Here is a 25,300-nt window from a genome sequence, read left to right as displayed (position 1 = left end):
ATGGTTGTTGGATTGCTTGGTGTCAGGTAATATTATCCCCACCAATAATATCGCCATATATATGGTCGTCGTTAACGTCCATAGGTGATATTATTAGTGGGGATACTTTTTGGGGTAAATGGGAGCACAGGTTGTGGCGGTACAATGGGTTAATATCGCTGCAAAAATACGCCACTATTCTTGTATGGCGATATTCTTGCGGGGATATTAACACATGGAACCGATGCTTGTGCTTCTCACTTTTGGCCAGAGTTGAAAACATACATCACTTATTAGTAAACTACAAACTAAGCAGGTCATTCAGAGTTTGGCGTATTTTTTTATGAAATAACTCTGGAGAAAGTTACCACCTCTCCCATTGCTAGAATATCCCTGGAGATATTTCAGAAATAGCACCTACACGATTGGTAATATAAAAAGGTGTTTTTTAAACATTGTTTTCTGCCTTTTCCACCTTAACCTTGAATATGCAGGCACAGTCATAGCTCATACCACTACTGTGCAATTATTGATGCAGAATAAGGGTTCATTCTGACCATGGGTACATTGCATGGGTAATGTGGTGAGGGTTGGTTGGTGGGATATCAGAGACGCCCCCTACCCCTTGACAATGGCACTTGGTAAAATCTTATCTCCCTGTATTGAAGGGAAGTTTCTGTGCTTACCTGAAAACACAAATAAAAATAATGGGCAACTCTTACTCCTGCTCCACTACCAGATTCCAGGCTGGCACCCCTCGAAGTCCACTCTACTTCCATGAATTGAAATATGCACCCAACCTTCCAAAAAAAAGCATTTTTATGATCACAAGAAAGCCAAGTCCACTCGGCATCTTTTGTTTTGCATTGTCCAAGTGCAGACCACATAGCTACAATTGCTAGCAAGCCCATTACCACAGCTTCTTGTCATGTCTGGCAGAGGTTGACTAGCAAATAAAGATGGCCTACCATCTATCTGCACGTGAGCCAGGGCAATGGAAGGTGGTGAGTGACGAGGAATTGGTGACCGAACAACATGGGCAAAAGGGAGGGGGTGAGATGGGTTAGGGAAGGGAATCGAGTTGGGGCTAAGGGATGGTGCAAAAGGGGAACAGAGGACTGGAAATTAATGTTAAGGAAAGGCATGAAGGGACACCAAGGATGTGGTACATGGGAAGAACATTGAGGGTGATGTATAAGGAAATAGGGTAAATGAGACAGAGGTTCTGATCTAGAAAGATAGGTCTGCAGATTAAGTGATTGTTATTCAAATCTGTGCCTGACCTAAGTGCCACTGAACTCATTTGCGAGACTGGCTTAAACCTTTTCTTGTTTAAATAAAGTGATGCATACTTGCTTTATGAACATATGTTTCAATTACAACTTCTCTTATATTTTGTCAGGTTGATTTTTCATGTGACTTGGTGCTTTGAAAGACAGATTTTTTGAGACATGTACTAGTTGAGCCCATCAATAATAACTTTGCAGAAAGTGTTTTGTTGGTTCTAATATGGAAAATGTAATAGGAAAAGAGAATTAATTTGGAACCAGTGGAACCAGGAGGCCAGGCCTCTAATCACAGTGTTCCCCAATTCAGACTTTAAGTGATCCTGGGCAAATCACTTTTGATCACTGTGTGTTATTTTCCTTAATTATCTGTATGGAACGTTTCACTCATATGTCTTACTCCATAAATAATTATAATATTAGCCATTTATGTAATGTGTATTGGTGGGGAGGCAGGATGCCTAATGAGGGTGTTATTTCGTGAGCGGTGTTGGTGTGGAGACAGAGTGCCAGGTCTGGTGTTTGGGTTGTGTGTAGGCATGAATCCACTCATGGGTCTTTTGCCGTGCCAGCTCATGCTTGTATCTTAGAGTAAAGGCAGACCCCCTGCCTCAGCAATGGCTTGGCTCTACCACTGAAATCTTTAGCTTCCCCACCTCTCAGCATTGTATTAAAAATAAAGATTGGATGGGATGGGGTAAGATGTAGCCTGCTGTCAAATTGCAAACTGGAACACAAGGAAACCTTTGCTCAAAAGCCAGCTTTCCATTTCACTAATCTTTTATTATCCTGGTGAAATCATTTTTACTGCATTTGGTATGTAGCAGAGGTTCCTTGCAGCCTCGCAATCCCTGCAGCCCATAATGCCGAACTAGGGGAACGGGGGATACCCCCGCAACCCCTGCTCCCCTTGTTCAGCAATATGGGCTACCTTTTTTTAACCGGGCCAAATGCGCACTAAATGTTCATTCGGCTTTTTATTTACAAGCTTTTGGTGCAATACCGTTTCTGTGGCCTATTATTTTGTGCATGCCAAAATATTGAACATTTCGATGTCACTGTAGCCTAGGTTTTCCTCTACCTAGCTAGATTTCATGCTTGTAACAGGTGGTAGCACTACCAAATTTAACGATACTCAATTTATCCACTGCGGAAGGATGAAGTGATGAGTCAGCACTGCTGGTTTTCTGAACTAGGAAAGTGCAGGCTGGCATGTCAAAGGGGAGTGATTAACTTGCATGGATAGCCAACTACAGTATGTCGTTTGATCCACTGTGCCCTTAAAAAGAAACATTTCTCATGATATAAACTCTGGTCCTTTTAAATACAAAATACCATTGAATAAATATCATCACGTTTTTAGGAAGTGTTCTTTGATTCCTTCTTCTCAGCACTGTAATAATAAGTGTTAATAGGAAAAGCAACCTTCAGAGCCAAGGGATTGCAAATGTTGTGGGTCTGTACATTTGTAAGGCAAATGTCTACCAGTGAGCATTGATAATTCCAAGCAAAGGTTCAGAATAATGTCATAGTCTTACATCAGAGGCGTGTCATGAATGCTTGGCTTATCCAGTGGCAAAGCTTCCACGCGTCTTAATGCAGTCTCCTTTTCCACGGTTTTCCCCTCCAGTGCTGACCTGGTCCCGGTTTACTCCTTCGGCGAGAACAACACCTTCGAGCAGGTGGTCTTTGAAGAAGGCAGCTGGGGCAGGAGCCTACAACTCAAGATCCAGAAGCACGTGGGCTTTGCACCCTGCCTCCTCAAGGGTAGAGGGGTGTTTTTCCCAAACAGCTGGGGCCTGAACCCTTTTGCCAGGCCCATCACCACTGTGTGTGAGTACAGATTGTATTGGGAGCACTGGGGTGTGAGCGCAATAGAGATGTTGTGTGTGTGGCAGGGTCTACAGGGACAGGATTGAGGTAGAGGGGTAGACTACTGAGATGGGTTGCTACTGAGAGAGTACTTCTCTCTTGGGGTAGGTGTAGGGGTAGGAGAGGAGGAAGGTACATCCAGGGCATTAGATGCCAAGTGAGGGAATGTGGCAGTATAGACCACAGGGTGGGGAAGTGAAGTATGCCCGGGAGACTGAATACATGTAAATAATGATGGTTTATTTACTTAAATGGACCTGGCGCCCTGCACTGCTGCTCACACTCTCTTCAAGCTGTCCCTCTCTACCCCCTCGCTTAGAATCCCCTTCAAACCTAAACATTCTTAATCTCGCGGGCAGGCAGGGACACCATCACTAGGAGACAATAATAACAATACAGTGATTGACATAGAATACATAGAATACTACATCAACCCCCCTTTCAATTAACACAAATATAGTAATACACCAATTATTAACTGACTAGAAGTATACATATAGAACATGTGTATAGGAAGAACAACAAATAATACAACCTTGAAACCAACTTGTAGTTGGAAAGAAATCCAAAAGAAACAAATGGTTTATAAAAGGAATAAGAGAAACAAATGGTTTATAACTTTACTTCCCCATGTTACAGTCTCTGGACCAAAACGGTAACTTCTTTTCTCTTGACTTGCGCAATATGTTATCACTAGACAAAACATAAATCCCAATTTCTTGGTGACTGTCAACAACACTCCTGCTTCCAGCAACAGTACCAGAGTGATTTCTCTGATGTATCACACCTTCCCCTGGATCTCTTTCTTGATGATTGTTGCCAAAATCTTGGCCACCAGTTTCAGCATTAAAATTTCCTCTTGAATATACACCTTCCACCACATCTTGGGATCCAACACCAAACTCTACGTTCACATCCTCTACATTACCCCTCTGAACACTTACATCATCTCTGATCCATTCACCAAATCTTCTATCCTGTCTCACATGACCACCACTACCATGCTTTACCTTCCAATTCCACTTGCTTACCCTGTCAACGTTCCATACCGATCCACCACTAACTCTAACTGCCCTACTGAACACTTGCAAAACCCAAACCGGTTTGCTGTATTTGGAATCACCCTTCGTAACACTGCGCCCTAGTTTTATCCTCACAAAATCACCTGGTGAAATTTCAATCCTGTGCTTATCTCCTAATGACAGCTTGGTTTTACCATCCTGGCGTTTACAATTTCTCAATTCTTTGGATTCTAGTGTTCTTCTGTAATTGACCTATTCTGGACTAAGCAGCGTGTTGGGAGCTCTCCCCCTCATCAATTCAAAAGGAGACAACTCCAATCCTCTTTTAACTGACATCCTTACACTCCACAGGTTCTCCATTAGTGCTTCATCCACTGGCATGTTGTTTCTCAAAGCCAATTCCACTGTCTCCACTACCATCCTGTTACATCTCTCAACTAATCCGTTAGTTTGTGGATGATATAATGCAGAATACTTCCAATTAATCCCTGGTGTTGTGGCAAACTCTCTAACTTCCCTGCTTCTAAATTGAACGCCATTATCACTAATAATGGTTTTGGGAAAACCCTCTGTCTTGAAAATTTCCTTAAGAAATTTGATTATCTCTCACGAATCAACCTTCTTGACAGCTTTCAATTCCACCCAACTTGAGTAATAGTCAATCATAACTATCAAAAACCTTTTTTCCCCTATTACTCTTGCATACAGTCCCACAATATCAATACCTAACTTCATCCAGGGAGCTTCTCCTTTATCCATGACAACATGTTCTGACTTGAAACTTTTACAACTCTTATCACTGTTTTGACATGGCCAACAATTTCTAACAAATCTTTCAATTAATAGATCCATTCCTGGCCACCAGTATACAGACCGCACATTACTCTTAGTCCCCGTAATGCCTGAATGGCCTTGGTGTGCTTTCTCTATGAGTTCCTCATACAACACTTTTGGAGGTATCAATTTACTCCCCCTCAGTAAAAATCCATCTTCCATGGATATTTCATCTTTTACTTCCCAAAACTTCAAACATTCTTCATCAACCGATCTCTTTTCTGGCCAACCCAAAATTGTAAAGTATCCAATTTTTTGCAAAGTCACATCTTTAGCATTCTCATCCAACCACTTTTCCTCAGAGGTCACCTCAAGAACAACCGCCACCGTTTCTTCATTATTTTCTGACTCCATTTCCACACTCTTCAACGGTAACCGTGACAAATAGTCAGCAAGCACATTCCTCTTCCCTGGTACATACCTTGTCGTGAAATGATAGTCCTGTAATTTGATACTTAATCTAGCCAACCTAGGTAAGGCTCTACACATACCCTTCACAGTAAGAACCTCTATGAGAGGCTTGTGGTCAGTTTGTATGATAAACCTGCAACCCCACAGGTACTTTCTAAAATAGTTCACAGCCCATGAGCACGCTAGTAATTCCTTTTCGATTACAGAATACCTGCTTTCTGTGGCTGAAATCACTCTAGAGGCATAGCTGATTGTTCTCTCCCTGCCAGTCTCATCAATTTGGGACAACACTGCCCCTAGTCCATTTCCACTGGCATCTACTGTAACTTTGGTCAACCTTTTGGGCAGGGTCTGTGTGTACATGTTTCTTGGATGGGCGAATCAGTGACTGCTGCTTCCTGGGGGAGGGATGGCATTGGGTGCCAATGGGTGAATAGAGTCCTTAGTGCAGATGCTTAGGGAATTAGGCAGTGAGCGCAGGGCTCAGTGAAGGGAGATTTCTGCTGAGTGGGATTCAGCAGAGGTATTTGAGAGTGGTGGGTGCATTGTCTGCCATATTGTGATGCTGAGAAACAACTTACCGTATCCACATGCCCAGATCGCATGCCCCACCAGAGCCCGGTCTATCCCTATCCCACCTCAGCCCAAGCAGCCCAGCGACAGCCATGCCAGCTACACCATCCTACCATCTTTTCATGTGGTCACCTCTGCCTGTACATCTCCACCTGGGCTTCAACCCTGCCCAGAAACCAGTCCTTGAGCCCAACCCGAGCCAGAGCACAACAATGCCAAGAAGCACACTCTGTACACAGGCCAGGCATGCCCACAGCCCAGTCTTATTCTGCACACTAAACCCAGACTTGCCCAGCCCGCACCCACAGAAAATTCAAAACATCCCAAAAAATCAATGAAACCATCAAAATATTTAAGAGGGCGCGGACATGTGGTTGTAGGGGGGAATGCCAGCTCATTTAACTATTAAAAGAAACTCTTCGAAGAAAGGCTGGAAGAACGAACACATTATTTTAGGCAAATGAGGAAATGGAGGGTCCCCCGTTATAATGTCACATTAAGTAAGATGCATGTGTACAGGTTGGGCAGCCTGAATTAATAGTATAGAGGAAGTGCCGGATGTCAGGAGGGAAGCAGAAGAAAAACACAACAGAAATAATAAAATACAGCAAAGAAATACATTTTCACGAATATATTTTCGCTTGCTTCAGCAATATGTGTGTGATCTGCAGGTCACAGGTTCGATACCGCCCAGGGCAACTCAGCCTTTCCTTCTGCCCAGATCGATCAATAGATGCCAACTTTGGATGGGTGATAATTGTATGTAAAATGTTCTATGTACAGTGCTTTGGAGAAAGTGCATCATAAATAACAAATCATAATTCAGCATCATTGATTATGCAGCAAAAATGTAGTCCCTAGAGGCCTTTTTGAAAGCTGCGACACTGCTCTGGAGCTCAATCTCTCAGGCTCTTTGGGATTTAGATCATCTTTACAATTTATACAAGACATTGATATCTCGTCCAAGCCACTGACTAAATACATCAAAGGCAATGCTTACAATTGTAACAATGTAATGACAAACCACTGAGAGCGACATTGACCACAACTCGGCTGTAAATGCTAAATTGGGACAGAAGTGGGTACTGAGAGCCCATATATTGTATTTAATATCAAGTCCAATCCTGACACCCTCCTCTTGTAAATCACTCTGCTGCTCTTGAGCTAGGTCAACATTATAAGCAATAAAATAAATGGAAAAATAAAATAAAATAAATGTAATTTATATAAAACAGTGCATATTCAAATTTAAATTTTCGAGATTTCAGATTCAAACTTTGGTATTTCAAACTTTTCAGATTAAAGGCCTATAATGGAACTCTTTTCAGGCCCAGATAGAGACCAACAGGACTCAGCATAGACCCCAACCCAGCACTGCCAGCACTGCCAGTGGTTCGGCGCTTCATAAAATTGAACGCGTGACACTTTTCCAGGACTTGCATGGATTTTACGCTGGCCCGGCACGTCTTTGCGAATGGAAGAACGCCTTTCACAGGACTCCAAGCAGAGTGTGGGCTGCACCTACGCAGTGACCAAAATAGGGGGCCGAACATGCAGAATGAGGAATAACATGTGTAAATGTCGGTGTGTTGAGAAACGGTCCACAGTCAAAAATTCACACACCCATACCAGCGCAAATAAACACGTATTTGTGGATTCAAACTCTGAAAGTCGGGTCGCAAAAAAGTTAATGCAAATCCTGGTACACTCCCGCCACCTGATAGCAGATAAAGCATGCTATACACCCCAAATGAAACGTATCCAACCACTATCAATCCAGCATTTATCAGAACGATCGTGCACGGACACCGCAGGAGGAGGAGGATGGCCAGGGCCCGGATCTTCAACCCACGTACCACTCTCTTTGGGGTACCGGATGACCAGGTCTATGGCAGGTACAGATCCCAACTCTCCACACCCCCCATATCATCCTAGACCTCGTCAGGGAGTGGGAAGATGGGCTAACATCACCCACCATGTATTCCCAGGCCGTTAGCCCCTTACAAAAAGTGCTCACTGCCTTACATTCCATGGCAACTGGAACCTTTCAGCGGACCACTGCCACAGTAGGTGGTATCTCCTAGGCCACACAGTCACACTGTCTACACCAGGTGCTGGCATGCATAACTACACAACCTTCTATGCACCACATCTATATGCCACGAACACCGGCAGAAAGGCAAATAGTAATGCAGGACTACTATGCTGTGGCACACTTCCAACAAGTGCTGCTTGGTGCAATAGATGTCACCCATGTTGCTCTACATTCCCCCAGTTTGACAGAGCACATATACCACAACTGCAAACATTGGCACTCAATCAATTTTCAGGTTGTGTGTGATGCCAAGGGCATCATAATTGAAGTGTATGCAAACTATCCAGGAAGCACACATGACAGTTATATATTCTGGATTTCACCACTACCCCGGAACCTGGTAGCTGGCAAGCAAGGGAACGCATGGCTCATTGGTGAGTATGAAAAGATACGCATATGCATGCACGTTGCACACTTACCAATAGACACTAACAACAAATGTTAATACCAACCATGTACATATTTACAGAGGACAGTGCCTACCCGCTGAGCACATTCATGATGAAGCCCATATGGAATCCCACCACACCAGCTGAGGTAAGGTACAATACTACCCATGCAGCGACTAGGGGCATAGTGGAGCACACATTTGGAGTGCTTAAGTACTGTTTCAGCTTTCTTGACCACTCTGCTGGTGTGCTGCTATATGCACCACCAGTTGTGTGCAGGATCATGCGTCCTGCACAATGTGGCCACATGGCATGGCGTCCCAGTGGACATGCTACCCACAGGCTTGACCCTTGTGCATGGCTGACCAAAGGGCACGTGGAGAGGTTGCACGTACCCAGCTGGTGCAATCCCACTTTACCTAAAATTGTGCCCATGTGGAGTGCACACGATCAAGACACATCCCAGGTGCCATTCAATGATATTCCGTACCCACAAAAACATCCTGAGATTGTTTCCCTGGGAGGGCAAAATTGTGTGTATCCATTAGACATAAAACACCATACACAAAGTGTGGCCAAATGAAAGACATGTAAGTGGGACTATGCCACCAGCACCACGGTAAACATGGAGTGAAACCACTCCTAAAGCACAAAAACATCACTAATGTCCCAAAGAAATATCATCCAAAATATGTGTTGCCACAGATAAATACATCAATGTGCCAAACATCAATTATGAGAAGCTAGGCATTCATGGGCTCCAAAAGTATCATTTCCACCAATCCCCATAAGCCCAATGAAATAGGGTTGCACACCTGTGTGAGAATGTGCATGACAGGCACACATGCATTCTTGTTTCTGTGAGCACAAAAGCAGTGGTGAGAGGATCCATATGTGACATACATACAGCCAATATGGAGACAATGCATCCCATATCAAAACACGCACTGGACAGGAAACAATTGACAAATGAGGCAAAGTGATTGACACACCCAATTGGACAAAGTCAGATATGCAGCAAGTAACGTAGCCATTCAATAGCAAAAACAATGAGTTGTGACCATAAGCAGTATGGCACTGCACCATTCACCAACACAGTCACAGCAATTGCAAATAACAGTGTACATGTACGTGTAGTACACCAAAAACAACACCTGACAATAAATAAACTCCCTGACGACTGTCACATGGACAAGTGTACTGCATGTAGACACCAAACCACACACATGAGACCACAAGTAGAAAGGCGAAGTACTATCTTGAAGCCAATTAGCCCTGCAAGGAAATCCCTGGTCCCACAATGTGTGTTAAACAACAGAAAACATGTACACAGGCCAATCCATTCCCTGGCCACAATAATGCACACAATACTCAGTGACATCAAAGCAAGAAATGCACATCTGACCTGTTTCCTTTGCTAGCAGACACCTGCAGGTATTCCCTCAATCCCATCACCCATCACATCATGACAAATGGATCTGCACAGAAAGACAAATCAATGTGAGTGCAGCAACCACATCTATGCACCCGAAATACAGCACTATGTGTGCCCCCCCCGAGTGACATGCAAAAAATGCAAACAACAACTCACATGCCTTTCCTCAAAATGTGTCTTGGCACACAGGCAGCCGGATCTGCACACTCCATGCAAAGCCAACACACACACTGGCAAACACCCAACCAAAACCCACACACTGCCTTAATCCCAGAGTGCCATGCAATGAATGGCCATGTCACACCTACCCCATTATCAAGCTGATGGCACATACCCAACACACGCATCTGGCAACAGTCAGCATGAAAATGATCGGTCCCACAAAATGTATATCACTGAGACGAATAAAAGGCTGGATCACCCTGGCAATGTTTCCTATGTCATGACATGGCATGCCATCATCAGCGTAGCACTGGGACAGTGCTGTGATTACTGGCAGGGGAGCCAATGATGCGAAGCCCAAGGACATCTGAACCCAAATATTTACCAATTGCAATGAAGACAGGATCTTGCAGAAGCCAGCACTTCACAGAGGCAGATGTCAGACCGGAAGGCTGGGCACCGAGGTAACTGGCATGAAACTCACAAGCAGACATGACAAAGCAATGAGAAACAGAGACAAAAGACAAATGCACACAAAAAGGAGCAGACAACTCGAAAGTGCAAGGTAATGCAGACTTCACTGCTACTCGATTGCATTGGGTCAAATGTGAATTGAATGGAAGGTAACATTGACATGCACCCATCAGCTGTCAATATGCCACTGTAATCCCAATGGTGCACCATGCATGGGCACGGACAAAATGTATCTTCTTTTCCAAACTTTCTCTACTTCATCAAAATGAAGACTTTCAACTGTGAGCAGGATTTTACTTGATCAGACACAGGACCAATTCAATTCACAATTACACATTTTCTTCTTGATAGAATCTTTTCCTCACTTTTGCCACTTTTCAGATGGATACCTTACAGAAACTTGAGCACCACGCGGTGCTGGACCACTCTGTCAAAGGTATTTTATCTTGCTTTTAAAGATCAATCACTCATCAGCTGTTCAATTTTACTTGCCTCTCTTATCACACGTTTTAACAATGCTTGTTCCAGTGCTCACCATACAATGTTGCTGCTTGCAACCTTGGCTCCAACACAGACCGGTCTTGTATCGGTCTCCCCAACTCACTGGCTGTGTTGATTTTACTGACACTGCTTTATTCTTGGAGCCAAGGTCGGTACCACAGTGGCTGCTGCTTCTCCCCGCCTTGATTATTGACACGTGTGTGCCTCAGGTATCTCCGACACACAATTCAGGATTCTTCAGCCTGGTTTCCTGGTCTTATACTTTCTATTCTTGAGGTTTCTGGAAAGTAACAGTTCCTTGTCGAAAAGGTCAAGGGAACTTCTTTCTTTGCAATCCCCTTCTGTTTTGCCATTTTTCTTCTCAAGTTCAGCTGCTGTTTCGAAACTGCTGTTTCCTCATGTGCTTTGCCTCACTCAGAGTGTGCTCTCTTGCATCCCTTTTATCCGTGTGGGGATGCTTAATGGAAGTCAGGTGTGTGTGATGGTCAGTAATTTCCTCACCTGACCATTGCATTGGGACACGTCAGCTATGCTGCTCGGGTGTTAGTCTGTTTTCTGTCATGGCTGGCTGTCTGTGTGAAAGTGTTTGTGTTGTTCTAGGGGAGGTCGGGTAGAGTTGCTAAATGTCCTACCGGGTAGGATGGGGTAAAGGTGTTACAGGGAAGGGGATACCGCGTCTCACCATCTGGTGTCCCACTCCAACTCCCAAAGACATCTCAGCCAGGTGATCGTCCCGCACTGATCCACCCCCAGGCACTGGATCCAAAAGCGAAGGCCGTGTCCTGGCCACCTGAATGACAGATCCCCGGGGACTAGTTGGGGAGGCACCTTCTGGTATCTCACAGTGGATTATTCTTTGGACCGCACAACAAGAATGGTGAACCCTGACCAATAAAGGCTAAATAGTGTCTTCCGTGTACATGAATCAATATTAGTGAATCATTGTATGGGATGGGATGCCATGTATCAGGCAATACACATGTGAAAAGTACAATGAAGCACACACCTCCACAACCATCAACATGTGTCACAGCCCACAACCAGCTGGCCCTGCCACCCTCATGACAACTCAACAAGAAATGCCTTACAGAGATCACCCACCCATGACTACAATCCTACAACCTTTGGCACTATGATAAGAGTGCGAAAACAGCATGCACAGACACATGACCATAAGAACACCATGTGACACAAGCACTTGTGGGAGGATAGCTCAGGTACAGCATGCTCGCCTTGGAAGCAAGACGACACAGAGCAACACAGGTTCAATCACCGGGTCCGCGCTTAGAAACCTCTGGGTATTAAGCACTTTATTAATAACCTATCATAGCATATCACCCATAAACTTGGACCCATGCCCCACAAAACAAGTTAAATCAAAGTGAATGCACAAAGTGCCAGACTCCCCGCTGAACACCTCATCACAAGTGACACCCTGAGTGCCCTTCACATACCTGCTCAGGGTACCCACCTGGCCTGCATACACTGCATCCCACTGGAAAACATATCCTGAAATTGTAAAGACATGCATTGCAACAACTTAAAATCCATGACAACTGTTTAGGGAATCAGAAAACAGGCATAGACCACCCAGTGCAGAAGGACAAAGGGTGCAAGAGGGAGACACGAGACAAAACGAGAATTGCCTAGGAGTGGAGAGTAGCACAACAGAGAGCGAGAGAGAGAGAGAGAAAGAGAGAGAGAGAGGGAGGGACAAGTGAAAACCATAGCAAGGAGTACACTGTCTGAAGTAGAGACCAGGATGGGCATGCCCAACATCACCTTACGAGAGGTCACATAGAAGTCGGCCTAAGGAGGATGATAGTGATATCAATACCTCCGGAAGTAACATCATGGTATGAGATCACTGAATGCACATTGAAGGAAAATATCCACATGTAGGCCATGAAGGACAAAAGTGGTGCGGTGAAGGACAGATTGGCAAATAATAGGCACATGTGTCGGGTCAATCAGTAGCCCTATCACACACATACCGAGGCAAAAACCCACCATGGCATGCATTACACAACAAGACACATGTACCCCACTTCCACTAAATGAAGACACTAAAAACATACACCCCTACCCTACATCAGTCAACATATACCCCTGTTGGACAACACAGCAAATGGACATGCAGCTGTACATTCACCCCCCAACTCACCACAATCCCTGAGTGAGACTGCCCCAATAAGTGTGCATGGATTCCAGGGCTCACTTGAACCTGACACAGGGACACCAGATAAATGCAAGCGATGGGAACTGGAGGATGTCAGAGATACATTCAACTACATTGTGTCCATGCAATGTACACCCACAGACTGTGGCAGTAGACTTGAAGCAGAATAAAACCAAAAAACATGTAATACACTCCCGTGATGATAATCAACAGTACAAAAGCATGTACAAAAAATCACAATACTGGGTAACACAGAAGCAGTCAGTCAGGGGTAGATATGTGCATATCTGTCAAAACCAACATACATCAAGTGCGACAAACTTGTCCTGTGGTGTCAATGCACACAAATGTCCACAACGGAGTAACCAGAGCCCATGTCATGAAGAGTACTGTGCACAGGGAGAACACCTGCAGGGCACGGTATGCAACATAGGGACTGAGGGAGTATAGAAGGGAGGAAGTAAGGAGACATTGCCACAGTCAGTGTGCCAAGTGTTGGAGAACAATGCATGTGGCCAAGCAGTACGTGCATCTGCACTGAACAAAACACTGACAATGAGGAATGTGACAAAAGTGCTGCTCAATCACTTCCAAACATGCTGTCAACATAATGAGCGCATCCACAGAAACAATGTACTGCCATAGAAGTGCAAATGCACATGCACACACATGCATGCATACAGACACACATCAGCACAGACTTTCACTGTGACACAAGGTGAACACCAACAGCTGCTCTAGATGTGTACTGCATGCAGAAAGCATGGGGAACAATTGAACATGCAGAACATGCAAGATGGTGCATGTGCGTACCTGCTCAATGAGCCAGCATGATGGGATTCCAGCATCACCTCCAAATACGTGACAGGAAGTCCAGTGCCTGGCAGAGGGCATGGGGATTTGGGACGTCAAAGGGTGCAGGGTGTCTCCACCACGGATGCAGTCATTGCCTCATTCCAGAGAACTGTAACAACATGGCACACAGCATTATAACAGCCATGGTACAGTACCATATACACTGCACATGTGTCAATATTCACTCAACCCAATGTTACCTGCACATGTCCCCTCGTCCACCACGATGCAACCATGGAAGCGGATGTCACTGTGCATGGCTGCATGTGAAAGACTTGAGGGCAACTACACAACACAAGGGAAATGGTAAAAATCCAAAAAGAAAACAGAAAAAGATTCCACCCTGTAAAGGGATGAACAAAAACACATGCCAACATCTGGGTCAGGAGTCTTGAAATCAAAGAAGAAAGTGTTTATGGCAAAGCAACGGACACAAAAAAAGAAAAAAAGGCCATTGCCATAAAAAATATAAGACATATTGTCCATCATGGATGGGGTGGAGTCCACCCTGGAGTGGGGAGGGGTAGGGTGCATGGCAATGTCCTAAAAATTGTCTATGAAAAAAAAAACTCCATGGGCTCATGGACCTCATGACAACAGTGAACCAGGAGGCGTGTCTGTGCTGGGACCCCCATATGGGATTGGTCTGCAGGTGGGCATGGTGCTGGAGGCAGACCAGGCAGTGCCAAGTTCTGGTCTTCAGAGGCGAAGACCATGTGTGACACTGATGAATGCACCAGCACAGTTAGGCCAGTGATGTCTGTATGTGTTGCATCACGGAAGGCAACAGAGTCTGCATAGGCAGATGCCTGTGATGCACAGAGTTCCTCCGAGAGTAACTGCCTGAAGGCACCCACCTCATCATGGATCAGTCTCCTTCCCGACTTACGAGGAAACTCTTGCTTTTTCGCAGGGATGCTGCCTTGCCATACGAGGGAGCCTGTACAATTTCATTGGGGGTGTACCCTCAACTTACGAGGAAGCTCTTGCGTTCTCACAGGGGTGCCCTCTTAGCTTATGGGGGAGTCTGTGCATTTTCGTTGGCAGTGCAGCTTTGACTTACGAGGGATCTCGCCCTTTTTGTTGGGGGTGCTGCCTTAGCTTATGAGGGAGCATGTGCATTTTCTTTGGGAGTACAGCCTCGACTTGCGAGGAAGCTCTCGTGTTTTCGCAGGGGTGCCGCCTTAGCTTATGGGGGAGCCTGCGTGTTTTCGTTGGGGGGTGCAGCCTTGACTTACGAGGAAGCTCTTGTTTTTTCACTGGGTTTCGGCCTGCTTATGAGGGGGCCCGCGCGTTTTCGCACTGTTGCTGGATGGTGGCTCACAGGTGGACACAGAGTTTTGTGCTTAGGTTGGGGTATGGCTTTGGTTTTGGTTTGTGTGGGCGCGTGGTGAGGGCATTTCTTGCGCAGCTCGATTCTCTTTGCATGTTGACTGGAAATGCTTGTTTGAATTCATGAATACGCAGAGAGTGCAGATTGACTTAATCGCGCAGGCTCGCGCAGTGTCGTTTTTGACGTGTGGCCCCTGCAGGGTCAATGCACTGTTTTCCATTATTCAGGCCCACAGTGTTTGCCTGGAGCCCGCCTCAGTGCATCCAGGACCCCAACCTGGAGCCCACACCACATGCCATCTTAACCTAGAGCCCGGTCAGATCCCGGCCCAGAGTCATGTTCACGCCAGAGCCCACCCAACTCTGGATGCCCAGAACTCAACTGGCCCGAGGTCATCTCACTCACATAGGTAATTAAGGTAAGATCCCAGTCTGCCCTGATCTCACCCCAGTCCACAGTCCAACTGCAGTCCAAATCCGAAATGATTTCTTGATGCCCAGCATGATGGCATGAGATATGAACAGTATGCAGTACACTTCAGTCATAAAAATCATTGCATCAATTAGAGTTGATGTTTTCTTTTTTTTGTCACAAGTGCTAGCTACTAAGTAATTGGGAGCACTAAGACAAGTTTGAATTTGAGCTGCTCCGTCGCTGAGCATCTCTAACCAGAGCAAAGGAGCCGAGCGAAGTAACTTGGCTAAATACAGCTTCAGGAGAGAGTGCAGGCCGAGCAGTGCCACAGAGAGAAGGGGCAATGCAGGGTGACCAAAGGTCCCAGAATTAGGCCGTCACTTTGTACTCTGTCCCCTTAGGTATTTTTCATTGAAAAAACCCATCCTGGTTTTACAATGCTCGTTTACCAACAATACAGTTACAAACCGAATGTTTAATTACCATCCAAGCCACATTTGCAATCCTTGGGTGGGTTTGAACCATTCAGTTAACAGCTGCATGCATTACCAACTGATTGTGCCACCGAGACTCCTCTGGAAACGTTTTCATAGCCAGGCCTGGAATAACAATCTAAGCACGAGCTCCTTGCTCTTTAACATGCTTTGCAGTCTCAGTCCAATGTGCACAGGTGATATCCAGGACAATACCAGGAATCCCCGCCCTCCCCCCTTTTCCCTCCACTGAAGTGCAGTCCTGGCAGCCACTGTCGAACTGTAGTCCTACCTTTATGTCGGTGGCTTGTCCCGGGTTTTCATTTTGAAAATCAGATTACCCCAGGCAATGCATAGATCCATATTGCCAAGTACATTGGGGCAGAGGGTCCAGTTGCCCTCATTCTTGAACCACGTGGGCAGGAATGTCTTTTTGCCCTCTTTGAGATTCTGTAAGTATTTGCGGGGGGCGATGTTAAACAAAATAAATATAGTTGCATGCCAGGCTCATCAAAATCAATGAGCGCAGCAGGAGTTCTGGCTCCTCTCCTGCTGGACGCAGGCCTGGTGAAGTGTTAGCATGCGTGCTGCTAAATTAGCAACTGCTGGTCACTTCAAAGTGAGAAGGCCGTCTCATCCAGTCTCATCCACGGACCACTTGTGCCTTGTTTGGAGAGGTGGGGCGACAGGTCAAAAGAAAGCTCAGCAGGTTAGGTGACTGTTGCTGAGATGTTATATGTTTCCCCCTTCCTGTAAATGCTATGGGCGAGATTCTCAAAGCTTTCTGGGGCGCAAATGATGAAGTACGACAGCGATTTCATCACTTGCACCAAAAAAAGAGGTGCATTTGCAATTCACTAACCGCATCTGAACGTGCGCAGCTTAGATGCGCACATTCAGACGCCCCATTTCGTCCCTTTGCGTCAATCAGGGGGAGTTTCTGTGCATTTAAAAGCACATCCCCAATGACCCTTCACACCCACAACCATATATACATCTCTCCTGTATATATCTGTCTTCGCTTTTCTATAACCCCTACCTACCTGACTTCCTAGCCATTCTATGTTTCATCTGTAATGTGTATGTATAAATTGCATAATCCGCATAACTGACTCTCCCTGCCATTCTATTGCTTAATCTGTATTGTGTATGCATAAATTGTATAAACTGCATAAACTGTATAACTGCATCATGTAACCATTACCTTAACCCATGCGCCCAGGTACCCCTGGGTCAGGCGCGCTCTATAAATAAAACAAACAAACAAACAAACCCTGTCCTGCATGTTTCTTGAAGCGTGACGGCTGCGGTTTACACCATGGCTGTCACACTTGCATGTCCACCTCCCAGAAAGGATGGACATGCTATTTTGTTCTGGCTTACATGTCACAGTGAAGGGCCGTTTACACATAAAATAAGCCAGGTGCGTGCGGGGGGGGCGTTTAATGAGAATGTGGACTGGGAAAAGCACAGACGGGCAGTATGCAGTATGTACAATATATAAAGATAATCAAATAAAGATATGCAGTTTGATAATTGGTTACACAATATGAACAATGGGGCAGTGGAGTTGATGAAGTGGGGGGGTAGGGTGGCAATGTCCTAAGTTATTTTGATTTGATTTTGAATCATTTCTTACGCGCACCAAGCAAGCAATTGCATTCGGGCGCAGATGTTAACTATATGTTATATGTTTAGCTGTGGAGTCTTAGGGTCACCATGGTTACTTAAGTTCATTTAAGGCATGGTCCCCTCCCAGGGAGGGGGCATGGGGTTTAAGGGCAGATGTCAAAGCAGGAGTAGCAGTGGTATTTGTGAGTGAGTCCCAGTGGAGAGGCTCAAAGCGAGAAAAGGTGCAGCTGCGTGAGGCCATGTGGGCGAGGGTGGTGAACAATAGAGAGACTGAGTCGGGCGCTGGAGCAAAGGGCAAGAGATGCGGCTTAGCGGGTCAGAGAATTAGCTGCCACAGCTTGGCCCCAAAACTCACTCTCAATTCTGTCCTTGTGGACCTCAGTGCCCTGACCAGTTCTTCCCCATGTAGCTGTCGCTCCCTGAACTGTGCCCATATGTCTTCCTCTCGCTGCCCATGTTTTAACCCAAGACGCTCTCAATATTCAGGTTTTGCACCATGTGGCTCTGAGTGTCCAGATCTTACCAGTACCACTTCCGTTGCCCAGTCTTGCCTCACTGTCCCTCTCTGTGCCCAAATTTTGTCCCATGTGTCCTTCCCCCTATGACTTGTAAAGAGCTTGGTTGCTTCCCAAAGTGAGGTCCACTCTCAATAATGCCCTAATATGTGGTTCTCACTTTTTGCCCCACTGTCGCTCTCTGTGCCCAGGTTGTGCCACGATGAAGCTCTCTAGGTGCCAAGTTCTTCCCCTCAGGGGCTCTCAGTACCCACTTCCGTCCCCCTTAGAATTCACGGCACAATTGCGGTCAATGTCGCTCTTTGTGGTTCGTCATTACATTGTCACAATTGTAAGCATTGCCTTCGATGTATATTAGTCAGTGGCTTGGACGAGGTATCAATGCCTTGTGGAAATTCTAAAATGATCTAAATCCCAAAGAGCCTGAGAGATTGAGTTCCAGAGCAGTGCAGCCTGAAAGCAGAAAGAGCATTGTCCCCACTTCGAGTGTCTAGCAGAGGGTACAACAGCAAGCCCGTGGGCTGAGGATCACAGCTTTCAAAAAGGCCTATAGGGACTACATTCTTGCTGGATAATCAATGATGCTGTATTATGATTTGGTAATTATTATGCACTTTCTCCAAAGCACTGTACATAGAACATTTTACATACAATTATCACCCATCTGAAGTTGGCATCTATTTATGATCTTAGAAGAAGGAAAGGCTGAGTTGCCCTTGCCAGCATCGAACCTGTGACTTGCAGATTACACGCAGATTACAGAAGCAAGCGCTCAAACCACTGAGCTATCTTACCGGCTATTATATGGTACCTTTAAGGTCACACATAGGGCCTGGTAGTTTATTCTGTCAGCCACAGGCAACCAGCACAGCATTCTCAGCGTACATGTTCTGTGTGTTCTGCGTTGTAGTCATAGCCGGGTTCCGGCTGCAGTCTTCTGAATCTCCTTCAGTTGTTATATAGATTTCTTGAGAAGCCCCAGTTAGGCTGAGTTACAGAAGTATATGCGAGTCGATACAAATAGCTACACAATGTGAAAAGAAAAAAAAAGGGAGATATTCTTTGAATGGTCTCGTCTACAGAAAACTGGTTTAGACCCCTTGCTCACTGTGCTTAGAGAGGCAAAGCTTCACCTCACTGATGAGGCCCAACTAGGCCGAAACGCGTGTCTGGAGTTGAGGGGGTTGCTGTTAGTACTCTTGTTCAGAGGAGAATTGCCTAGCAATTGGGTGCTGGACTGCTAAGTTGGTGGGAACAGACTGATATGCAAATGGATATATATGTCTCCTTCGTGAAAAGTACATTGAGCTAAAACGTGGTTGTGTACCCTCCCGAGTGGGCACCTTCCCATAGAAAAGGTTATTTGGCCGTGTTGGTTCTCGGTAGCTAGGCTCCAGACCCTTTCTTTGAAGATATTTGATTAGTTTGTGTTTGTAAGGGTAGGTTCTTATGTAGCCAGCCTCCAAGGTTGCATGATTCCAAGGCTGCTTTGATGGTGGTGTGTGGGCAGGCTTCTCGCCACCCAGAGAGTTGACAATTACTCTGGGGCTCATGTTCGATGAGCATGTAATTCAAATGAATGATGTACAATCCTTGCATTAGGCTTTCACGTCATTCATCAACGTTACAGCTCCTATTCAGGTATTTGTATGGCGGAGAGAAGGGACGTTTCAGCCACCTCCTTCCTCTCCGCCATACAAATGTTCCAGCATCTACACTGGCGCAAATGCTGGAGATCCCTATGGGGTCCGCCTGCTTTCTGCAGCCACTTAAAGCAGGCGGACCCCATAGGGATCCATTGTACATGCTCTCTGTGGCAGGAAGTGTGTACAATTATAATTAAACCCTCCATGAGAAGTGTGTATGTTGGGGAGCATGTACTTGTAATTGGAAACACTGCTTACCATCCGCGCATGGTAAGCAGTGTTCCTAATTCAAATGAAAACCTCCCTGACACCCGAGCATGTTGGGGAGGGTATAATTGTAATTGTGAGCGGTGCTTTCCATGCAATCATGGCAAGCGGCACTCACAATTAAAAGTAAGCGCAGCCTGATATGCGAGTATTCCAGGCAGCATATACTCACTGTGCACATTGGAGTGCAAAACTGCAGAGCAAAAGGCGACGCACACATATGTATGCTCCCTTTTGCCCTGCACTTTTGCACCTCGCTGTGGAAATGATGAAAATTTGGTGGCGAGGAGCCATTTAGGTTGCAGTGCAAATGTAACAGCTGTCATCAAATTATCCTTTTAACCAACATGAGCCTGTCTGAGTTGAAAACGAAAAGGAACTTCAGTTTTTAATACACTTTAAGTCCATTGCAGAAATCCAAGGACATACATCTGGCCATGCACCTGGAAAAATTAATTTGCAAATGTCTAATTATCCTTATCCAGTCAGAGCAGGATTGTTTTCCCATCACATTTGTATACGATTGCATTGTGTGATTGTGAAGTAAATTAGTTAAGGGTTATAAGTATGAACCAAACAGGTGCACTTCATTGCTAGAGTTGTAGATGTTCTGGCAAATAGTCATCACCTGTGAGAGTCCAGTGAGATAAGATGTGATCCAAGGTGGTGCCAGGCCGCTCGGCCCAGAAGGACGGTGGCGTTGATGGTTTATACGGCTGCCAAAAGATCTAACAAAAGCAAGTCTTCAACGCTGCTGCCATCTGTCATAAATCTTATAACTGTCCAGCATAGAAACTGTTACAGTCCCCATCCCCGGTCAAAAACTGGCCTGAAATGGGGCCAAGAATGATGAACTTTCCACATAGTCATGCCGATGAAGTCCATGCCGACTGTGGTTTCAAGAGGTTTACTGAAGAAAGGCAGGCAGGATATTAGACTTAAATCCACCGGATCAGTAGGGTCAAGTGACTTCTCCAGAAGGGGGTGATTTACAGCATGTTTCTTTTGCTGGGGGCACTTTGCCAGCTGGTGGATCATTATTTATCAGTTTCCTTTCTTGATTCCTTATGGCAGAGTAGATCCTTTTTGCAATATGTGCTGGAATTGAATGTCTCCAGGATCTCAATGTTTCTGTGTTTTTAATGAAAGAATTACATTCGGGCCCTGGTAGGGGAAGAGCATGTGTGCTGATTGGTGGCGCAATGCATGTGTCCATCAAGAAAGTCAGCATCCTGATCAGGGAAAGGTGTATTTGTGATTGGGTCTAGCTTGATACCAATCGGAGAGGGAGCAATTAATTGGCACGTGCTGAAGGCAAGAACCTGAAGAACTATGCACAGTTCATTTGAGATATTACCAAATAGCGTAACTCTATCCGTTAGTTGTTATTTTGTTACATCTGGTAATATTTCATTCATTCCATTTCATAGTGCCTTATGGCTGTTTTAAACCTTAACAGCATCCTCCAATCTGCTGAACGTTTCATCTCTCCGTTGATAGATCTTGCTCTTATCAGTGTGTGGTTTATGCAATTTTGATTGGCTCTCAATTGACCTATGGGATGCCACCTTCTCGAAAAGATGGTAATGAGTGGAAAGGTAGCAAAGTCTAGGCGTTTTCCTGACTATCAGCATCCCCGTTCTCATCATTTGTCTAGCGCCTTTGCTGTAGGTTGAGCGCCATCGGGACCGGAGTCCAGGTATGCCAGATTCGTCACAGAGGTATAGAAGGCGTGTGTGCATTTTAGCCAATGCGAAGGTATGTGGGGTGACCAAGTCCCTGCTAGATGCCCATGTCGAGCTGGCATGTGGGTGGGTGCTGAGAGGTCGCTAGGAGAGCATGCAAGAGCAGGATAGTCATTATGTGTGCAGCTAGACTGCATTTTATCGTGGGTATAGCTGCATTTTTACAGCAGGAGTGTTGTGCACGTAGTGGAAGGGTGCTGGGAGGTAGTCTGGAGAGTTTGTGAGTCTAGGGGAGATATTAAATCTTTAAATTGTGCCCATGTTCTGCCCCATATGGGCCTCACTGCCACGGGTATACCCCATTGTTGCTCTGTTAGTGATTGTGTACTGCCCCAACACCCTCCGTGCATAGGTTAAGCCCCATGTAGCGGTGCGTGTCTATTTCTTGCCCAATGTTGCTCTCAGTGCCCAGTTCGTGCTCAATGTTTCTCTCAGTGCGCTGAACACCCCTTGCTCGCTCTCTCGCAGCTCTCTGTCACGCATGCGCACACCTTTTTTCAATGGTTACTTTTTTTTGTCTATTCCCTTATCTCGGCTCCTCTGCAACTCTAGTACTTGGCCCCAAGTGTGGCAACAGGCAGAGGCGTTGGTAGGAGGGCCTGGAAGAGGGTGTGGGGGAGGGGCGGCTTTAGTTGTAGTCACCATAGAAGCTCTGGGGCTACAACCAAATGGCTTCCTAGCCCCGAGTCTCGATCTTCCAGACATTAGTGTAGTCCCAGATCTTTTCCAGACCTAGCGACACCCTGGCACCAGGAATCAGGGAGTAAAATGACAAACAACCTAAATCAGGGAGTAAAATGACAAACAACCTACTTCCGTTTATCCCACTCTGCATAGCGCATAGTAGGCCCTGAAAGTGTCAACATAGACACTGCTTGGCCTTCTATGGATTGTAGCTCTGAAACCTAAAGGGAAAGTGGCCCTGCAGGCGTCCATGTGGGCTGGCGCACCATATCCTATAGGTGCCTTCAGGGCTTCTGTCCATACGTGCAGAATGTTGCACTGTTATACAGAAACTGACAAGGCCCCACCCCTCCATAATGGGAGGGCTCCGGCCCGTTGCTCATTACGAACGCGTTGCCGCTGGTTCTAAGTCTGCTTATTGCCACCGAATTTCACAAGCTCTTCACCTCCTTGTCTCAGACTCAAAAGGGCTGTAGAGTTGGGCACTTGATGCAGGAGTGGACTGCGTTCGAAAAGAGGCCCTGCAAATACTGTTCAAAGTGGCCCCATTTTACATATTTTCAGCAAGCCCAAGACTTTTCCTATGAGAAAATGTGGAAATAAAATAGGTTACCACACACAAGAGGCCCAGGGTGCCGAGGCCTAGTGGGAAAACTCCAGAGTTCCTTATAGACCAGTCCACCCCTGACTTGATGTAGGATACAGGATAACTGAAGTCAGAAACAATTCACCTCTTTCCTCGCTCCTACTCCCTTTTCCACTCTTGCACACACTAAATCCAGATGCCCCCTGGTGGTGGAAACCTGTGCTGCACTTCAGACAAGCCTCAGTGCTGTGACAGCACAATGGAGGTGACTGCTAGTTTCAATTCTGTAACATAAACAAGACATAGAACAGGGCTACCATGAGCTATTTACGAAAAGGCATTGTGCTTCTTGTCTGATGCCTCCTGCTTCTAAGCGCTATACTAATTGGTGGCATTATTACCCGATTTAATAGTACTTAATATATCAGCCTTTGTAGGCTAAAGGGCTGATTTCTTTTTTTTTGCTCTCCTGTTTCTGACGGCAGGCCCTCTCGTTCCGCTTTAAGGTGTACGTTAATTAGCTGCAGTGTGCAGCCCTGTTGTTCTGCCTACAATAGTCTGACGGAATTAGCTGCAACCCTCTCAGACCTTGGAAGGTCTGCGGAATCTCATTGTACACATAATGCAGCCCGCGATTATGGGGCCCCTACAGATATACGCAGTGTACACAGCGTAAGACTTCGGCCTAGTACCCACCCTGGTACTGAGTGCCAAGGTGTCGGCTGCGGTGGGGGGCACTGGGAGAGCAGGCGTGGCAGCATGAGCAGAGCGGCTGGAACGTGAACAGGAAGCGGTGGTACGGGTAATTCGGCGAGCAGGCTCGCCAAGGACTGGAAGAGCGTACCAGCAGTTAGGTAAGGGAGGCTTGGACGCAGAGATAACGGGGGCACAACGTCATTCCTCTCCAGTCATACTCCCAACTGAACCAGAATAGAACATAGAACCCTGGCTTGCGCGGTAGTGGTTTGGAGGATGGGGGAAGGAGTGCAACACAAGATGGATGAACCAGTGAGCTCCTTACCCAGGCGGTTTTCAGCAGCATAGAACCTCCATTGCCTCACGTAGGACACAGTCATGCCCACAGCTAATTTAGGTAATGTAGATATGTATGGACCAATACATCTTCCCCTCAGGCTGCAAAGTAGGCATTCATACGCTCGTACTACAAAGTATGACATATTGGCGAAGGACCTGCATGCATAAGATTGCTGGTGCAGTGGCCAAGTGTCGGCAACTATTACACATACGTGCATTCTTATATTTCTAGCTGTCAAAGGATAGGCTCATCACGAGTTGGGCAGTAGCCCTTAAATGCAGCGGTAACGCTATAAACGATTGCATTTAAGGGTCCGCCCAAACATGGGTCTGGCGTGTTTACCCCCAGCCCAGAGCTGGGGGTAAACGTGGTGGAAAAATTACCATTTTGCGGAGCAATGAGCGCCGCAATATTAGCACGCGCTAATTGCGCCGAAAATTCCCCATTGGGTTCAATGGACCCATTGGGGAATGGGGATTTACAGTTACTGCCCAACCCTTGATCCAGCGCTAATAGCCCCGGACCAGTTAGCAGTAACGCTATTAGCACGGGTGGTAACCCGGCGGTAATATTGCCGTGATACCGCCCAACTCGTGATGCGGCCCAAAGGCATGCAAAGAAGATTGAAATATAAATGGGCCCATGTAATATAAACTACCAGTTGGTTTTACATAAACACATAAAAGATGTGGTGCAGTTCCTAGATTCCCGTAACACATGGTAAGAATTAAGTCAATCTATGGTTAGCACCCGAGCGAATAATATGCATTCAACTTGGAAGGCTGTGCAGTAGTAAACACAATAAGTCCCTAAAAAAAGGGGCATTTAAATTTATGCACATAATCTAAAAAGCTATGCTACAAATAAAATAGCAAGATGACCCCCTATTAACCCCTGCCTGT

General features: G+C 45.9%; 1 protein-coding gene across 1 annotated transcript in view; it reads left to right on the top strand.

Annotated features, from left to right (window-relative positions):
• LOC138568793 (diacylglycerol O-acyltransferase 2-like) overlaps positions 1 to 25,300 on the top strand; it is a 414,612-nt gene that overhangs the window by 342,047 nt on the left and 47,265 nt on the right. Inside the window, exon 7 of the mRNA XM_069646568.1 lies at positions 2,896 to 3,098. Within this exon, the coding sequence (XP_069502669.1) occupies positions 2,896 to 3,098 (203 nt within the window). The remainder of the gene's footprint in view (positions 1 to 2,895; positions 3,099 to 25,300) is intronic.

The sequence above is a fragment of the Ambystoma mexicanum genome, chromosome 1p, assembly GCF_040938575.1.
Source record: "Ambystoma mexicanum isolate Mex_15411 chromosome 1p, UKY_AmexF1_1, whole genome shotgun sequence".
NCBI classification, from domain to species: Eukaryota; Metazoa; Chordata; class Amphibia; order Caudata; family Ambystomatidae; genus Ambystoma; species Ambystoma mexicanum.
This window is presented reverse-complemented; position numbering and strand designations above follow the sequence as displayed.